Consider the following 15,219-nt stretch of genomic DNA (forward strand, 5'->3'; position numbering starts at 1 on the left):
CTAGACACAGAATGGCCTGGATATCCATGACCTTACAGTGCCTAACACTACCTACACAAGACCGTTGTAATGAGGAAAAGATCATGACATCAAAATAAAAGGGAGACTGACTGAGATGGGGAGGGGATATAATGGAGAATAGAGTTTCAAAGGGGAAAGTGGGGGGGGTATTACCATGGGATATTTTTTATAATCATGGAAGTTGCAATAAAAATTTGAAAAAACATGGATGGAACTGAAAAGGATTATACTAAGTAAGGTAACCCAGGCCCAGAAAGCCAAATGTCACATGTTCTCTCTCATATGTGGATCCTAGCTACAGATGACTGGACTTCTGTGTGAGTAGGAAGAAAACTCAGTAGCACAGCAGTAAGCTAGAAAGGAGATATAAAGGGAATAGAAAGGGAAGGATGGATTTAATAGGATGGTATTGTAGATATGTAAGTACAAGAACAGATTAATTGGGGTGAAAAGGCCTAAGTGAGGTCAGGAGAAGAGATTGAGTAAAGGAAAAGTGGAGGGAGGGCTGTTACAGTCAGGTTCCCATTGCTGGTAGAAGTCACCCAACCAAGAGCAGCTTGTGGGAAAAAAAGGTTTATTTTGGCTTACAGGCTTGAGGGGAAACTACATGATGGCAGGGGAAACATTGACATGAGCAGAGGGTGGACATCACCACCTGGTCAACATCAGGTACACTACAGCAACAGGAGACTGTGCCAACCACTAGAAAGGGGAAACTGGCTATAACACCAATAAGCCCACCCCTAACAATACACTGCCTCCTGGAGGTATTAATTCCCAAATCTCCATTAGCTGGGAACCTAGCATTCAGAACACCTAAGTGTATGGGGGACACCTGAATCAAACCACCACAAGGGCTAATCAAAATCTAAGAGGATATAAATAAGTCACATGGAAACCTACTTTTTTGGACAATGGAACACTCAGAAGGCATAGGTTGTTACAAGATAATTTTCAGTGCCAGGGATGGGATAACTTCCAGTGAGTTGTTGGATAGGGAGGTCCCTGATACCACCAAAGCATTATAGGCCATTGCTGAGGCCCTTGGTTTCCCACCAGAAATCGATGGTAAGACCCTATTGCTGAAGACTCCACATAGTTGGGCTGCAAGGCCACTGAGAAATCCTGCTGGAGCTGAGCTGAAAACTTCTTCCATGTAGACCAGCTGATAGAAAACTGGAAAAAGCCATGCTGCATGCAGTTTAATGGAAGACAGAGAAATCACTGGTGAAGATACCCAACAGTGGACACTGCAAGCTTTATATTTGGCTAGGCAGGCCAAATAAGACAATGGGTATAATAGTGGCACATCTGTTATGGAGGAAACCAACTGCACTCCAATTTGACTGGAGGCTTGCTCCATGGGAGTACATCTCTGATATTGAAAACCTATACCAGGGGTAGTCATGAGCCCTACAGATATAATGTCTGATTATGTCTTGTTAAATGTATGTACTATGCTCACCAAACAGCCAAGTAAGCACTTCTCTTAATGTTCATACCCATATATTAATAGTACTCTCACTTTTGGTTAGAGAACCTTCTCTTTTCAGATGGCAGTGACCTTGGCATGACTGAGAAGGCACCATGATGCTGAGAAGTGACAGAGGACTGCTCAGCACTGAAATATCTCAATCACACCTTCCATGGCTCACGGCCCATTGCAGAAGAGGTGGCAGAAAAAATGTAAGAGCCAAAGGAAGGGTAGGACTCCATACAATGTGCACCTCCAGACACAAAATGGCCTGGATGTCCATGACCTCAGAGAGTGATTGACACTACCTACACAAGACCATCATAATAGGAGGAAAAGATCATAACATCAAAATAAAAGACAGACTGATTGAGAGGGGGAGGGGATATGATGGAGGGTGGAGTTTCAAAGGAGAAAGTGGGAGAGGGAGGGAATTACCATGGGATATTGTTTACAATTATGAAAGTTGTCAATAAAAAAATATTCAAAAATAAAAAAACAAAAAACAAGGGAAACCTGGTCTCAAGCAAAAAGCAGGAGTAAACAAATAATCTGAAGTTGTCCATGAGCCATGGTGGACACACGCATGTGTACACACACAGCCACACACACATCCACATATTCATACACACATAAGATGGGAGGCAGAGGTAGGAAGATCATATGAGTTCAAGGTCAGCCTCAGAATATAGAATGAGTTCCAGGTCAGCCTGGGTGGAATGAGACTCAACATCGAAAAAACCAAAACAAAAAACCCAAGATTGTGGCTCATGCCTTTATTTTTTTTATTTTTTTTTTTTAACAACTTCCATGATTATAAAAACTACCTCATAGTATCATGCCTTCATTCCCAGTACTCAGGAAGCAGAGGTAAAAGGATGGCTGTGAGTTTGAGGCCATCCTGAGAGTATATAGTGAGTTCCAGGTCAACCTGGGCTAGAGCAAAATCCTACCTTGAAAAAAAAAACAAAACAAACAAAAAAAAAAACCACCAAATATATAAACATGTGGGCCAGGTCTGATGTCATGTATCTCTACTCCTAGTACCCAGAAGGCCTGGGCTACAGAGCGACTTTAAAGACAGCCTGGGCTACAGTGAAACCCTTCCTCAAAATAATATGTGAATTGGGGGCTAGGGAGATGGCTTAACAATTAAGGTACTTGACTGAAAAGCCTAAGAACACGGATTTGATTCCCCAGGCCCCATGTAAACCTGCACATGTGTCTAGAGTTCATTTGCAGTGGCTGGATGCCCTGGTGCACCCATTCTCTCCCTCCTTCTCCCTCTCTCCCTCCTTCCCTTCCTCCATCCCTCTCTCTCTCTCTCCCTCTCTCTGCCTCTTCTACTCTCTTTCTCAAATAACGAAAAAAAATTAAATATTTTTTAAAATATCATAGATAGATAGATAAATGACATAAAGTTGGGCTTGGTGGCACATGCCTTTAATCCCTGTACTTGGGAAGCAGAGATACTCATGTTGTGAATTTGAGGTTAGCTTGAGATTACATAGTGATTTTCAGGTCATGACATCAAAATAAGAGAGAGACTGATTGGGCTGGAGAGATGGCTTAGCGGTTACCTGTCAAGCCTAAGGATCCGGTTCGAGGCTCGATGCCCCAGGACCCACGTTAGCCAGATGTACAAGGGGCACACGTGTCTGGAGGTCTTTTGCAGTGGCTAGAGGCCCTGGTGCGCCCATTCTCTATCTATCTATCTGACTCTTTCTATGTCTGTTGCTCTCAAATAAATAAATGATTTTTTTTTAAGAGAGACTGATTGAGATGGGGAGGGGATATGATGGAGAAAGGAGTTTCAATGGGGAAAGTGGGGGGAAGGAGGGTATTACCATGGGATATTTTTTATAATCATGGAAGTTGTTAATAAAAAATTGAAAAAGGGGCTGGAGAGATGGCTTAGTGGTTAAGCGCTTGCCTGTGAAGCCTAAGGACCCCGGTTCGAGGCTCGGTTCCCCAGGTCCCACATTAGCCAGATGCACAGGGGGGCGCATGCGTTTGGAGTTCGTTTGCAGAGGCTGGAGGCCCTGGCGCGCCCATTCTCTCTCTCTCCCTCTATCTGTCTTTCTCTCTGTGTCTGTCGCTCTCAAATAAATAAAAACTTAAAAAAATTTTAAAAAAATTTGAAAAAGGGGCTGGAGAGATGGCTTAGTGGTTAAGTACTTGCCTGTGAAGCCTAAGAACCCGGGTTCGAGGCTCAGTTCCCCAGGACCCACGTTAGCCACATGCACAAGAGGGCGCACGCATCTGGAGTTCGTTTGCAATGGGTGGAGGCCCTGGCGCGCCCATTTTCTCTCTCTCTCTCTCTCTCTCTCTCTCTCTCTGTTGCTCTCAGATAAATAAATAAAAATAAACAAAAAAAATTTTTTTAACTTGAAAAAAAATTGATGGAACTTGGTTCTTAAGGTGAGACCCAGGCTGGAGAGATGGTGTAGCAGTTAAGCGCTTGCCTGTGAAGCCTACGGACCCCAGTTCGAGGCTCGGTTCCCCAGGTCCCACGTTAGCCAGATGCACAGGGGGGTGCACGCGTCTGGAGTTCGTTTGCAGTGGCTGGAGGCCCTGGCGCGCCCATTCCCCCCCCTCTCTCTATCTGCCTCTTTCTCTCTCTGTCACTCTCAAATAAATAAATAAAAAATTAAAAAAAAAAAAAAAAAGAGTGAGACCCTACCTTGAAAAAAAAAAAAAAAGAGGAGAACACTAAGGCCAGTGTAGTACATCTCCCTATACTTGGGAGGTAGAATGTGAAGGATCAAGAATTCAAGAATTTGGGCTGGAGAGATGGCTTAGCGGTTAAGCGCTTGCTTGTGAAGCCTAAGGACCCCGGTTCGAGGCTCAGTTCCCCAGGTCCCACGTTAGCCAGATGCACAAGGGGGCGCACGCGTCTGGAGTTCGTTTGCAGAGACTAGAAGCCCTGGCGCGCCCATTCTCTCTCTCTCCCTCTATCTGTCTTTCTGTCTGTGTCTGTCGCTCTCAAATAAATAAATAAAAAATTTAAAAAAAAAAAAAGAATTCAAGAATTCAAGAGCCAGGCATGGTGCCACACACCTTTAATCCCAGCACTCTGGAGGCAGAGGTAGGAGGATTGCTGTGAGTTGGAGGCCACCCTGAGACTCCATAGTGAATTCCAGATCAGCCTGGGCTACAGTGAGACTCTACCTTAAAAAAAAAAAAAAAAAAGAATTAAGGCCTCCCAGAAGCCATAGATTGTTACATGAAAATTTTCAGTGCCAGGGGTGGGATACCTTCCAGTGAGTTATTGGCCTGGGAGGTCCCTGATGCCCCCAAAACACTACAGGCCTCTGCCAAACCTCTTACCACCAGAAATAGATGGCAAGACCCTATTGGTAAAGACTCCACATACTTGTGCTGCAAGGTCACTGAGAAATCCTGCTGGAGCTGAGCTAAAAACCTCCCCAGTGGACACTAGCTGATAGAAAGCTGGAAAAAACTACACAGCATGCAGCTCCATGGGAGAGAGTGAATCCATCAGTGGAGATAAACAACAGTGGGCACCAGGCGTGGTGGTGCACGCCTTTAAAATCCCAGCACTCAGGAGGAAAAGGTAGGAGGATCGCTGAGGGCTTGAGGCCACCCCGAGACCACATAGTGAATTCCAGGTCAGCCTGTGAGACCTTACCTTGGAAATCCAAAAAAAAAAAAAAAAAAAAAGAAACAGTGGGTACTTCAAGCCATAAGTTTGGCCAGCCAGGCCCAAATGAGCCAACTGGTGCAATAGTGGCATGTCTGTTATGTGGGGAACCAACTGCTCTCTATTTGGACTGGAGGCCTGCTCCATGGGAGGGAATACATCCCTGATACTGAAAAGTTAAAACAGGGGTAGTCATGAGCCCTAGAGGTGTAACAACTGCTGCTGTCTGGCTAAATGCAAACATTATGCTCATCAAACTGTCCAGTAAACACTTCTCTTAATGTTCATACCATATATTAATGCTACTCTTACTTTTGGTAGAGAATCTTCTCTTTTCAGATGGCAATGACCTTGGGATGACTCAGAAGGCATCATGGTGCTGAGAAGTGACAGAGGAGTGCTCAGCACTGCAATATCTCTATCACACCTTCCAAGGCTCAGGGTCCATTGCAGAAGAGGTGGCGGAAAGAATGTAAGAGCCGAAGGAAGGGTAGGACTCCTTACAGTGTGCTCCTCCAGATACAAAATGGCCTGGCTATTCATGACCTTGCAGTGCCTGACACTACCTACACAAGACCATCATAATAGGAAGAAAAGATGATGCCATCAAAATGAAAGAGGGGGAGGGTATATGATGAAGAGTAGAATATTGAAGGGGAAAGTGAGGAGGGAATTATGGTTTATTGTCTATAATTATGGAAGTTGTCAATGATAAAAAAAAAACATAAAAAGAAAGAATTCAAGGCCAGAGCCGGAGAGATGGCTTGGCAGTTAAGGTGCTTGCCTGTGAAGCCTAAAAACCCAGGTTCAACTTCCCAGAACTCACATAAGCCAGATGCACAAGGTGACACATGCCAATAAGGTGATGCATGCACACAAGGTAGCACATGTGTCTGGAGTTCTACTGTAGTGGCTGGAGGCCGTGGCATGCGAATTTTCTCTCTCTCGCTCACTCTCTCATTAAAAAAAAAAAAAAAAAAAAAACTTTTTTTTTTTTTTTCTTTTTTTTTGAGGTAGGTTCTCACTCTAGCTCACGCTGACCTGAAAGTCAATATGGAGTCTCAGGGTGGCCTTGAACTCACAGCTATCCTTCTACCTCTGCCTCCCCAGTGCTGGGATTAAAGGCGTGCACCACCACGCCCGGCTTTTTTTTTTTTAAGACTTCAAGGCCAGGAATTGAGCTTGGTTGGTAGAGTGCTTGTCTCCTGTGCATGAAGCTCTGGCTCTGATCCCTAGCACTGCATAAACCAGTTGTGGTGATGCACTCCAAAATTCCAGTACTTGGAAGCTGAAGGGAGGAGGATGAGAAGTTCAAGGTCATACTTGGCCACACATAATGAGTTTGAGGCCATGGCTTAAAGAGATGGCTGAGTGGTTAAGGTGCTTGCCTGCAAAGCCTAACGACCCAGGTTTGATTCCCCAGTACCTATGTAAAGCCAGATACACAAAGTGGCACATGCATATTGGGTTCATCTGCAGTGGCTGGAGGTCATGATGTGCCCATTCTGTCGGTCTGTCTCTGCTTTCACATAAATAAGTAAAATATATGCTTTTTTAAAAAGCCAGGCATGGTGGCGCATGCCTTTAATTCCAGCACTCGGGAGGCAGAGGCACTGTGAGTTCAAGGCCAGCCTGAGACTACATAGTGAATTCCAGGTCAGCCTGGGCTACAATGAGACCCTACCTTGGAAAAAAAAGATGGGATGGGGAGGTGGCTCAGTAATTAATTCCCCAGTATCCAAATAAAGAAAGATGCACAATGTGGCACAAATGTCTGAAGTCTGTTTGCAGCAGCAGGAGGCTCTGGAGGGCCCATACACTCTTCTCCCAAATGAATAAATAAACAAACAAAATATTTTTTAAAAACGGAAAAAGCCGGGCCTTTGATCCCAGCACTCAGGAGGCAAGGGTAGGAGGATCGCCATGAGTTCAAGGCCACCCTGAGACTACATAGTGAATTCCAGGTCAGCCTGGGCTAGAGTAAGACCCTACCTTGAAAAAACAAAAAAGCAGGGAAAATGCAACTGGGTAACAGCAAGAGGTTTTCTAACATGCCACTAGTGCCAAGACAAACAGCCACAGAAGCACCTACACCTCACTGGGGACATGAGTTCCTGTCCATAAATTCTCTCATCCTTGCGCAACACCCAATGCAAGATGTTCTGTCCATTTGGTAGGTGGTAAAGCTGAGGCTCAGAGGTGTACAAGTCACCTGCTTCAGCTTACTTAGCTAGAAAACAAGGTATCACTATTTTAGAGATGATTTTGGCTAAAACTAGTAAAACTGAAGAAACATATTCTAGAATATGGTCTGGAATTCACTTTATATAACAAAAAAGTTTGAGGTGGGCATTGTGGCACATGCCTTTAATTCTAGCACTCAGGAGGCCGAGGTAGGAGGATCACTGTGAGTTTGAGGCCAGCCTGAGACTACATAGTGAATTATAGGTCAACCCAGGCTGGAGTGAGACCCTACCTCAAAAAATCAAAACCAATGCCGGGCTTGGTGGCTCACAATTTTAACCCCAGCACTTGGGAGGCAGAGGTAGGAAGATCGCTATGAGTTCTCACAGCCAGTCTGAGACTGCATAATATATTCCAGGTCAGCCTGGACTAAAGTGAGACCCTACCTGGGGGAATGGGGGGGGGGTAGGAGAGGGGAGCTTAAAACAAACAAACAAAAAAAGTTTAAGCCAACCAAGTAAGCCCAGAGCACATGTGCAACAGTGAAATTGGTGTGAAGTTTATTTCAGTTTATTTATTTATTTTTTTTAATTTTTTATTTATTTATTTGAGAGCAACAGACAGAGAACGAGGCAGAGAGAGAGAGAGAGAGAGAGAGAGAGAGAGAGAGAGAGAGAGAGAGAGAGAATGGGCACGCCAGGGCTTCCAGCCACTGCAAACGAACTCCAGATGCATGCGCCCCCTTGTGCATCTGGCTAACGTGGGACCTGGGGAACCGAGCCTCGAACCGGGGTCCTTAGGCTTCACAGGCAAGCGCTTAACCGCTAAGCCATCTCTCCAGCCCTGGTGTGAAGTTTAAATATATCCTAAGTAGCACTGACATGGCTTGGGAATACATATGTAAGTAAATAAAAACTAAAAACTATCAAATGCAAGATAAAATTCTCTTTAAGGGGAACAAAGTATCACAGAAGGAGACACAAAGGATTGAATTTATATGAACAAGGTTGATATGGGAAGCTAGGCAGTGAGTACACCTTTTGTTTGTTTGAATTTTTGTTTTGTTTTTTGAGGTAGGGTCTCACTTTCTACCCCAGGCTGACCTGGAATTCACTCTGTAGTCTCAGTGTGGCCTCACACTCACAGTGACCCTCCTCCCTCTGCCTCCCAAATGCTGGGATTAAAGGTGTGCAGTGCATCACCACGCCCAGCTACCATTTTGTATTATGTATTCAAGCATATAGATTTTTGGGGAAGGTTTGAAACAGGTCTTGATTTATAGCCCAGGCTAGTCTTGAACTCTAGATCCTTCTACCACTGTCTTCTGAGTACTGGGATACACTACATATCCAGTTACACTTACACACACACACACACACACAAGCTGGGCTTAAACTTACTATGGAGCTGAGGATCACCTTTAATCCCTGATCTTCTTGTCTGATTTATGCAGTGTTGAGGAACCCAGGGCTTCAGGCATGCTAAGCAAACACTCTACCAACTGAATCCCAAAGTTACAAATGCACATATTTTTTAAATTTTTGCTGTTGCTCATGCATGTGTGTTGTGTGACTTTACAGCACCTCACACACCCTTGCTTGCTGTGGGGAGCACTTGTCTGTAGTCGCTGTGGAACAGCAGTGCACCACAGCCGTTCTCTTCTGCCTGGTCTCATCTTGAGCTACTCTCTTTTTTTGTTTGTTTTGTTTTGTTGTCCAAGGTATGGTCTCATTCTAGCTCAGGCTGACCTGGAATTCACTATGTAGTCCCAAGGTAGCCTCAAACTCATGGCGAGCCTCCTACCACTTCCTCCCAAGTGCTGGGATTAAAGGCGTGCACCACCACGCCCAGCTAGAGTCTCTTTTTACTGATTATAGAGCTCCAACAATTCTCTAATCTCTGCTCCTCTACAGTACTAGGTTACAAACACTTGTGGTCATACCTAGCACCTTCACGTGGGATCTGGAGATTAGAACTCAGGCAGTCTCAGGTCCCCTCAAACCCTCAGGTTACATAGGAAGTACACTTAACCACTGACTCATCTCTTCAACCAAGTGAAATAATATTTAAAAAATATAAAGAATGAGCCGGGCATGGTGGTGCACGCCTTTAATCCCAGCATTTGGGAGGCAGAGATAGGAGGATCGCCAAGAATTTGAGGCCACCCTGAGAATACATAGTGAATTCCAGGTCAGCCTGAGCTAGAGTGAGACCCTACCTTGGAAAACCAAAAAAAAAAAAAAAAGTATAAAGAATGGCCAGGCATGGTGGTACACTCCTTTAATCCCAGCACTTGGGAGGCTGAGGTATGAGGATCGCCATGAATTCAAGGCTACTCTGAGACTGCACAGTGAATTCCAGGTCAGCCTGGGCTAGAGTAAGACCCTACTTCAAAAAAAACCAAAAACCAAAAAACAACAACAAAAGAAAAGGAGCTTGGCATGGTGGCACACGCCTTTAATCCTAGCACTTTGGAGGCAGAGGTAAGAGGATCACTGTGAGTTTGAGGACACCCTGAGACTACCTTGTGACTTCCAAGTCAGCCTGGACTAGAGTGAGACCCTACCTCGAAAAACAAAACAAACAAAAAAAAGAAAACATGTTATCATTCTATGGCATTTTGAGACCCTTAGTATTCTTTGAACCAAACAAGGAAACAACTATTGACAGCATCAGTCTGTTCAGAAGTGTTTCAATACCCAACGACACTGAAAAACACAAATGCTTGCTGATCTAGGACTCATCCCAATGACCAAGGAATGGAGTTAACTTGAATCTAGTAACAGATGAAAGGGTACGTACTCAACGGGATACTAACCAGCCTTTCAAAAAAATAAAAAGAATGAAAAGCAATGTTGCTATGTGACAACACAGATGAGACTGGAGAACACTTATTAAGTAAAGCAAGCCAGACACGGCCACAAATGACACATAACCTCACTTTTTTTTGTTTTCAAGGTAGGGTCTCAGTCTAGCCCAGACTGACCTGGAATTCACTATGTAGTCTCAGGGTGGTCTCAAACTCATGGTGATCCTCCTACAGCTGCCTCTTGAGTGCTGGGACTAAAGTTGTACATTACCACACCCAGCTGTTAGTGTTTTCAGGAATCTTTGTCACTTTTTTTTTTTCTAGGTAGGGTCTTTTCTCTAGTCCAGGCTGACTTGGAATTCACCATGTAGTCTCAGGGTGGCCTTGAACTCGTGATCCTCCTACCTCTGCCTCCCAAGTGCTGGGATTAAAGGCATGTACCACCACACTGGGCTCAATTTGACTATTTTAGATTCCATATACAAGTGAGGTTATATAGCCTCACTTGTGGGTGTGGTGTAGGGTGTGGTGGTGTACACCTTTAGTCCCAGCACTCAGGAGGCAGAGGTAGGAAGATCACTGTTTTAGGCCACCCTGAAACTACATAGTAAATTCCAGGTCAGCCTGGACTAGAAAAAGACTCTACCTTGAAAATCCAAAGGGGGGAAAAAACCCACAAAAACCCTGAAAACAAGATCATCTTGAACATTATAAATACATATATTTGTCAGTCTAAAATATGAGCCAGGGGCTGGGCAGATAGCTCAGCAGTTAAAGGCTCAAGCTGCAGATAAAGGTTCAATTCCCCAGCATCCACATAAAGTCAGGTGCACAAAGGGCACATGTCTGGAGTTCATTTGCAGTGACTAGAGACCCTGGCATGTCTATACTCTCTTGTATCTCCCTCTGTTTTTCTCTCAAATAAAATAGCCAGGGGCTGGAGAGGTGGCTTAGGAGTTAAGCACTTGCCTGTGAAGCCTAAGGACACCAGTTCAAGGCTCAATTCCCCAGGACCCACATTAACCAGAAATACTAGGGGGCACATGCATCTGGAATTTGTTTGCAGTGGCTGGAGGCCCTGGCGTGCCCATTCTCTCTCTCTCTCTCTCTGCCTCTTTCTCTCTATTACTCTCAAGTAAGTAAGTAAGTAAGTAAATAAGTAAATAAATAAATAAATATAAACAAAATAGAATAGCCAGAACTGGTGGCTCACATTTGTAACCCCAGCACATGGGGAGATGAGACAGGACAGCTGTTAAGTACAAAACCAGCCTGACCTTCATACTGAGTTCCAGGTCAGTCTGAGCTACAGAAGGTAGCACCCTGGCCCCATTCAAAAAAAAAAAAAAAAAAGACTATTCTCTTACATGTCTGTTTCCCTCCCTTAAAATCCACGCTTAAATCTAAGTCGAAACCCTGTGTGTGTGCACGCAGAAGGGGAGAGGAGAAATAAAAGCAGATCTGGTAATTTCCCCTCTCCCCAGGATACTGAGAATAAATAGCCTGAACCCTTCACAGACTCTGCACTGTCCTTCCACTGACTTCCAAGAGCTTTCTGCTGCTTTCTGGCCTTGCTTCAACCACAGCCATAACACTATCAAGCCCTTAAGTGAATGACTGTTACACCTCTCTATCTTCTCCGACTATCTTCTTTCCAGACAAGGATAAAAGAGCTCAGAGGCTAGGCAAGTGGTGCAGAGGGAGAGGGGTACACTGGAGCCCAGGACTGGGACTAGACTGAAAGCTGGGCCAAACACCCACCTCTTTGCAGTGCTGTTCCCTCAGCAGGTCTCGGAGGGTGCGGTTGGTCTCCTCAAAAGTGCTCAGCTTCTGCAGGAGAAGTTCCTTTTGCCTCGTTAGGGTGTTAATGTCCGTGCAGGTCATTTGTTTCTCCTGCAAGACAACCCATCTTACGTGGTACACAGGGAAAAGGGAAGAGGCAGGCCCCGTAAGAGGTTCAAGAGCTAATGGTTCCAGGACGCTTAGATGAGAGGAGCTGGACCATTAGGGTAAAGGGCAGACTTCCTGGAAGAGGTGGGCCTGGGGAAGAAAGTGGTGTAGAAAGAGACAGGAGGGATTCGTGTAGGGGACTATGGTGAGGGAGGGGTTCCTGCAGGAGGCAAAGGTAAGGCCTGGTGGCTGAAACTTGCAGGAGTCAACCACATGCCTTGACTCACTGTGATCCCAAGTGACCCATGATGCAGTCTCTTCAGAGGCCCTGGCCACCAGAGGTCATCTTTCAAGGGTCACAGCCCAGGAAATGAATATGGGGATAGGGGCTGTAGAGTTAAATGTGCCCACCCCCAGCCTGGAGATGTCATAAAGTCAGCCTGATGACTACGTAAAGCCCCCACACCTACCCTACCCCACCCGCCCCAGGGCTCCACCTACAGTCTTCAGTTTCCCGATGGTATCCTTCAAGGCCATGACTTGCTTTGCGGCAGCTGCTCCATCCATTTCAGCCTCTACCAGCTTGGACATGAGGCACTCCTTCTCCTGCTGGAGGTGTTTCTTCTGTAGCCTGGGGCCACAAAGACAGGGCTCCGTGAGCCCTTGCAGGCCCCTGCCCGCCCAGAGCTCCGAGGCCCACCTCACAATGCCCTGAGAGGTTCCCTTCCTGCCAGGGAACAATAGGGATGGGGGCAACCCTTCCAACCTTCTAGAAGGTTGAGGGCCCAGAAGTCATACCTGTTTTGGCATAAGAGCCTCAACCCCAGGAGACATCAAAGATACAACATATGCCTCTATCTTAGACTGCCATGGTCATTTTGTGTGTGTGTTGTGTGGTATGCATGCATGTGGGTGTGTGTTTGGGGCAGGGGAGGGATGCATGCGTGTGTGTGTGTGTGTGTGTGTGTGTGTGTGTGTGTATAGAGACACCAGAGATCACTATAAGGTGTCTCCTTCTACTGCTCTCCACCTTATTTATTGATACAGGATCTCAATGAATGGAGAGGGGACTGATTCAGCTAGTCTAGCTAGTCAACTTGCCCTGGGCATCTACCTACCTACACCTCCTCCTGAGTATTGGGCTTATAGGCGTGCACGAGCATTTACATTACATGGATATAGGGGATCTGAACTCTGGATCTCACACTTGATTGGCAAGCGCTTTACTGACTGAACCATTTTACCAGCTTTCTTCTTTTTTTTCAAGGTAGGGTCTTACGCTACGCCAGGCTGACCTGGAATTTGCTTTGTAGTCTCAGGCTGGCCTCAAACTCAAAGTGATCCTCCTATCTCAGCTCCCCAACTGCTGAGATTAAACGTGTGGTCATCACACCCAGCCAGCTTCATTTTTATTTTTATTTATTTATTTTATTTTATTTGTTTACTTTTTTTGAGAGAGACAAGGAGAAAGGGAAAGAGAGAGAATGGGCATGCCAGGGCCTTTTCAGCCACTGTGAATGAATTGTGTGCCCCCTTGTGAGCATGTGTGACATTGCATGCATATATCTCTGTGTCTGGCTACAGGGGACCTGGAGATCTGAACATGCATTCTTAGGCTTTGCAGACAAGCACCGTAACTGCTAAGCCATCTCTCCAGCCCTAATAATTTTAAAGTTTTGTTTAGGTTTGATTTATTTACAAAGAGGGGGGGGGGAGAGAAAGAGGGAGACTGTTTGGGCGTGCCAGTCTCCAGCAACTGCAAAGAAACTCCAAATGCATGCACCACCTTGTGCATCTGGCATATGTGGGTACTGGAGAATCGAACCTGGCTCCTTAGGCTGCATAGGAAAGCAACTTAACTGCTAAGCCGTCTCTCCATGCCCTGGCCAGCTTCTTAATAGCCTCGTTCAGATCTGTTCTTAAGCTCTCCCATCTCCTCCCTAGAATGGTGCCAAGTCTTATCAATGTCATTGCTTTTTTTTTTTTTTTTTTTTCGATGTTTGAGATAGGGTTTCATGTAGCTCTGGCAGGCCTTGAACTCCTAATCCTCCTGGCTTGCACCTCCTGAATGTTGGGATTACAGACATGTGCCACCATGCCCAGCTATTGCTTTGCCTTTAAAACCTTTTTGTAGCTCCCAGCGTCCTCAAAAGTATTCCTAAAAAATATCTGTGAGTGGGGCATAACAGGCTATGGGTGCCACCTCTACAACTGAAAAAAAAATATATAAATATAAATATATTTCGTCCTCTACTGCCAGCTCTGGCCTACTTTCCATTGCTCAGGGGCAAAGGCTACCCACCCTGTGGCCTTCCCATAGATGTTTCCAGAATATCACTTTCTTCCTGACTCTCACATGCCTAGTCATAACTATACTGTCCCCTTCAATTCTACTGTTTGAAGGAAGAGTTCCCTGATCACACCTCTGCTACCCCTTATAGGGGTGGGGGAGGAGGTCCTACTTTCCCCTCACAGCACAGCTGTGTGACTATGCTGAACACGTTCTCACCCCCACAGGCTTAGTGTCCTGGTGATTTCCTCCCTCCACTGCTTTCCTTTCACCTCGGGACTCTGGGCCTGGCAAGGAGGAGTCAACCCCAAGGAAAATGATATAGACAGACTAGGCCAGGGCGCCTTACATGGTGAAGTCCTTTTCCTCCTTGATACGCTCGATGTTGTGCCTCAGCACTGTGTTTTCATGCTCGGTCTCAGCCAGCTCGTGGGCTACCTCCTCCAGCTCCTCCTTGCGCTCCTCCAGGAACCTTTTGGCCATCTGGCGCTCGCCTTTTTGCATCTTGACCTGCCCAAGGGCATGTGGGCAGGGTCACTGATGGGAGGGCTCTCCTCTGACACCACATCACTACACCCAACCCCTCTAAGAACAAGTGACACCAGCCCTGTACCCGGAGCCTGACAGGCACAGTCTCAGTGAACAGTCACAAACATGACCCACCCCCAGGCAGAGGCTACTTTCTTAAATATCTTACTTTTATTTATTTATCTGAGAGAAAGAGGCAGAGAGAAAGAGGAGAGAGAGAGAGAGAGAGAGTGGGTACACCAGGGCCTCTAGCCACTGCAAACAAACTCCAGATGCATGTGTTACCTTGTGCATCTGGCTTATGTGGGTACTGGGGAATTGAACCTAGGTCCTTTGGCTTTGCAAGTAAGCACCTTAGC

General features: G+C 45.8%; 1 protein-coding gene across 9 annotated transcripts in view; it reads right to left on the minus strand.

Annotated features, from left to right (window-relative positions):
- Positions 1 to 15,219, minus strand: part of Odf2 (outer dense fiber of sperm tails 2) — a 66,702-nt gene that overhangs the window by 31,538 nt on the left and 19,945 nt on the right. For 8 of the 9 annotated variants that reach the window (XM_045150851.1, XM_045150868.1, XM_045150836.1 and 5 more), the window contains 3 exons: positions 14,682 to 14,842; positions 12,544 to 12,673; positions 11,914 to 12,045 (listed from right to left, as the gene is read on the minus strand). In XM_045150851.1, the coding sequence (XP_045006786.1) occupies positions 11,914 to 12,045; positions 12,544 to 12,673; positions 14,682 to 14,842 (423 nt within the window). The remainder of the gene's footprint in view (positions 1 to 11,913; positions 12,046 to 12,543; positions 12,674 to 14,681; positions 14,843 to 15,219) is intronic. The other variant, XM_045150839.1, reaches the window with a different exon arrangement.

This window comes from Jaculus jaculus, chromosome 1 (assembly GCF_020740685.1).
Source record: "Jaculus jaculus isolate mJacJac1 chromosome 1, mJacJac1.mat.Y.cur, whole genome shotgun sequence".
Taxonomy (NCBI): Eukaryota; Metazoa; Chordata; class Mammalia; order Rodentia; family Dipodidae; genus Jaculus; species Jaculus jaculus.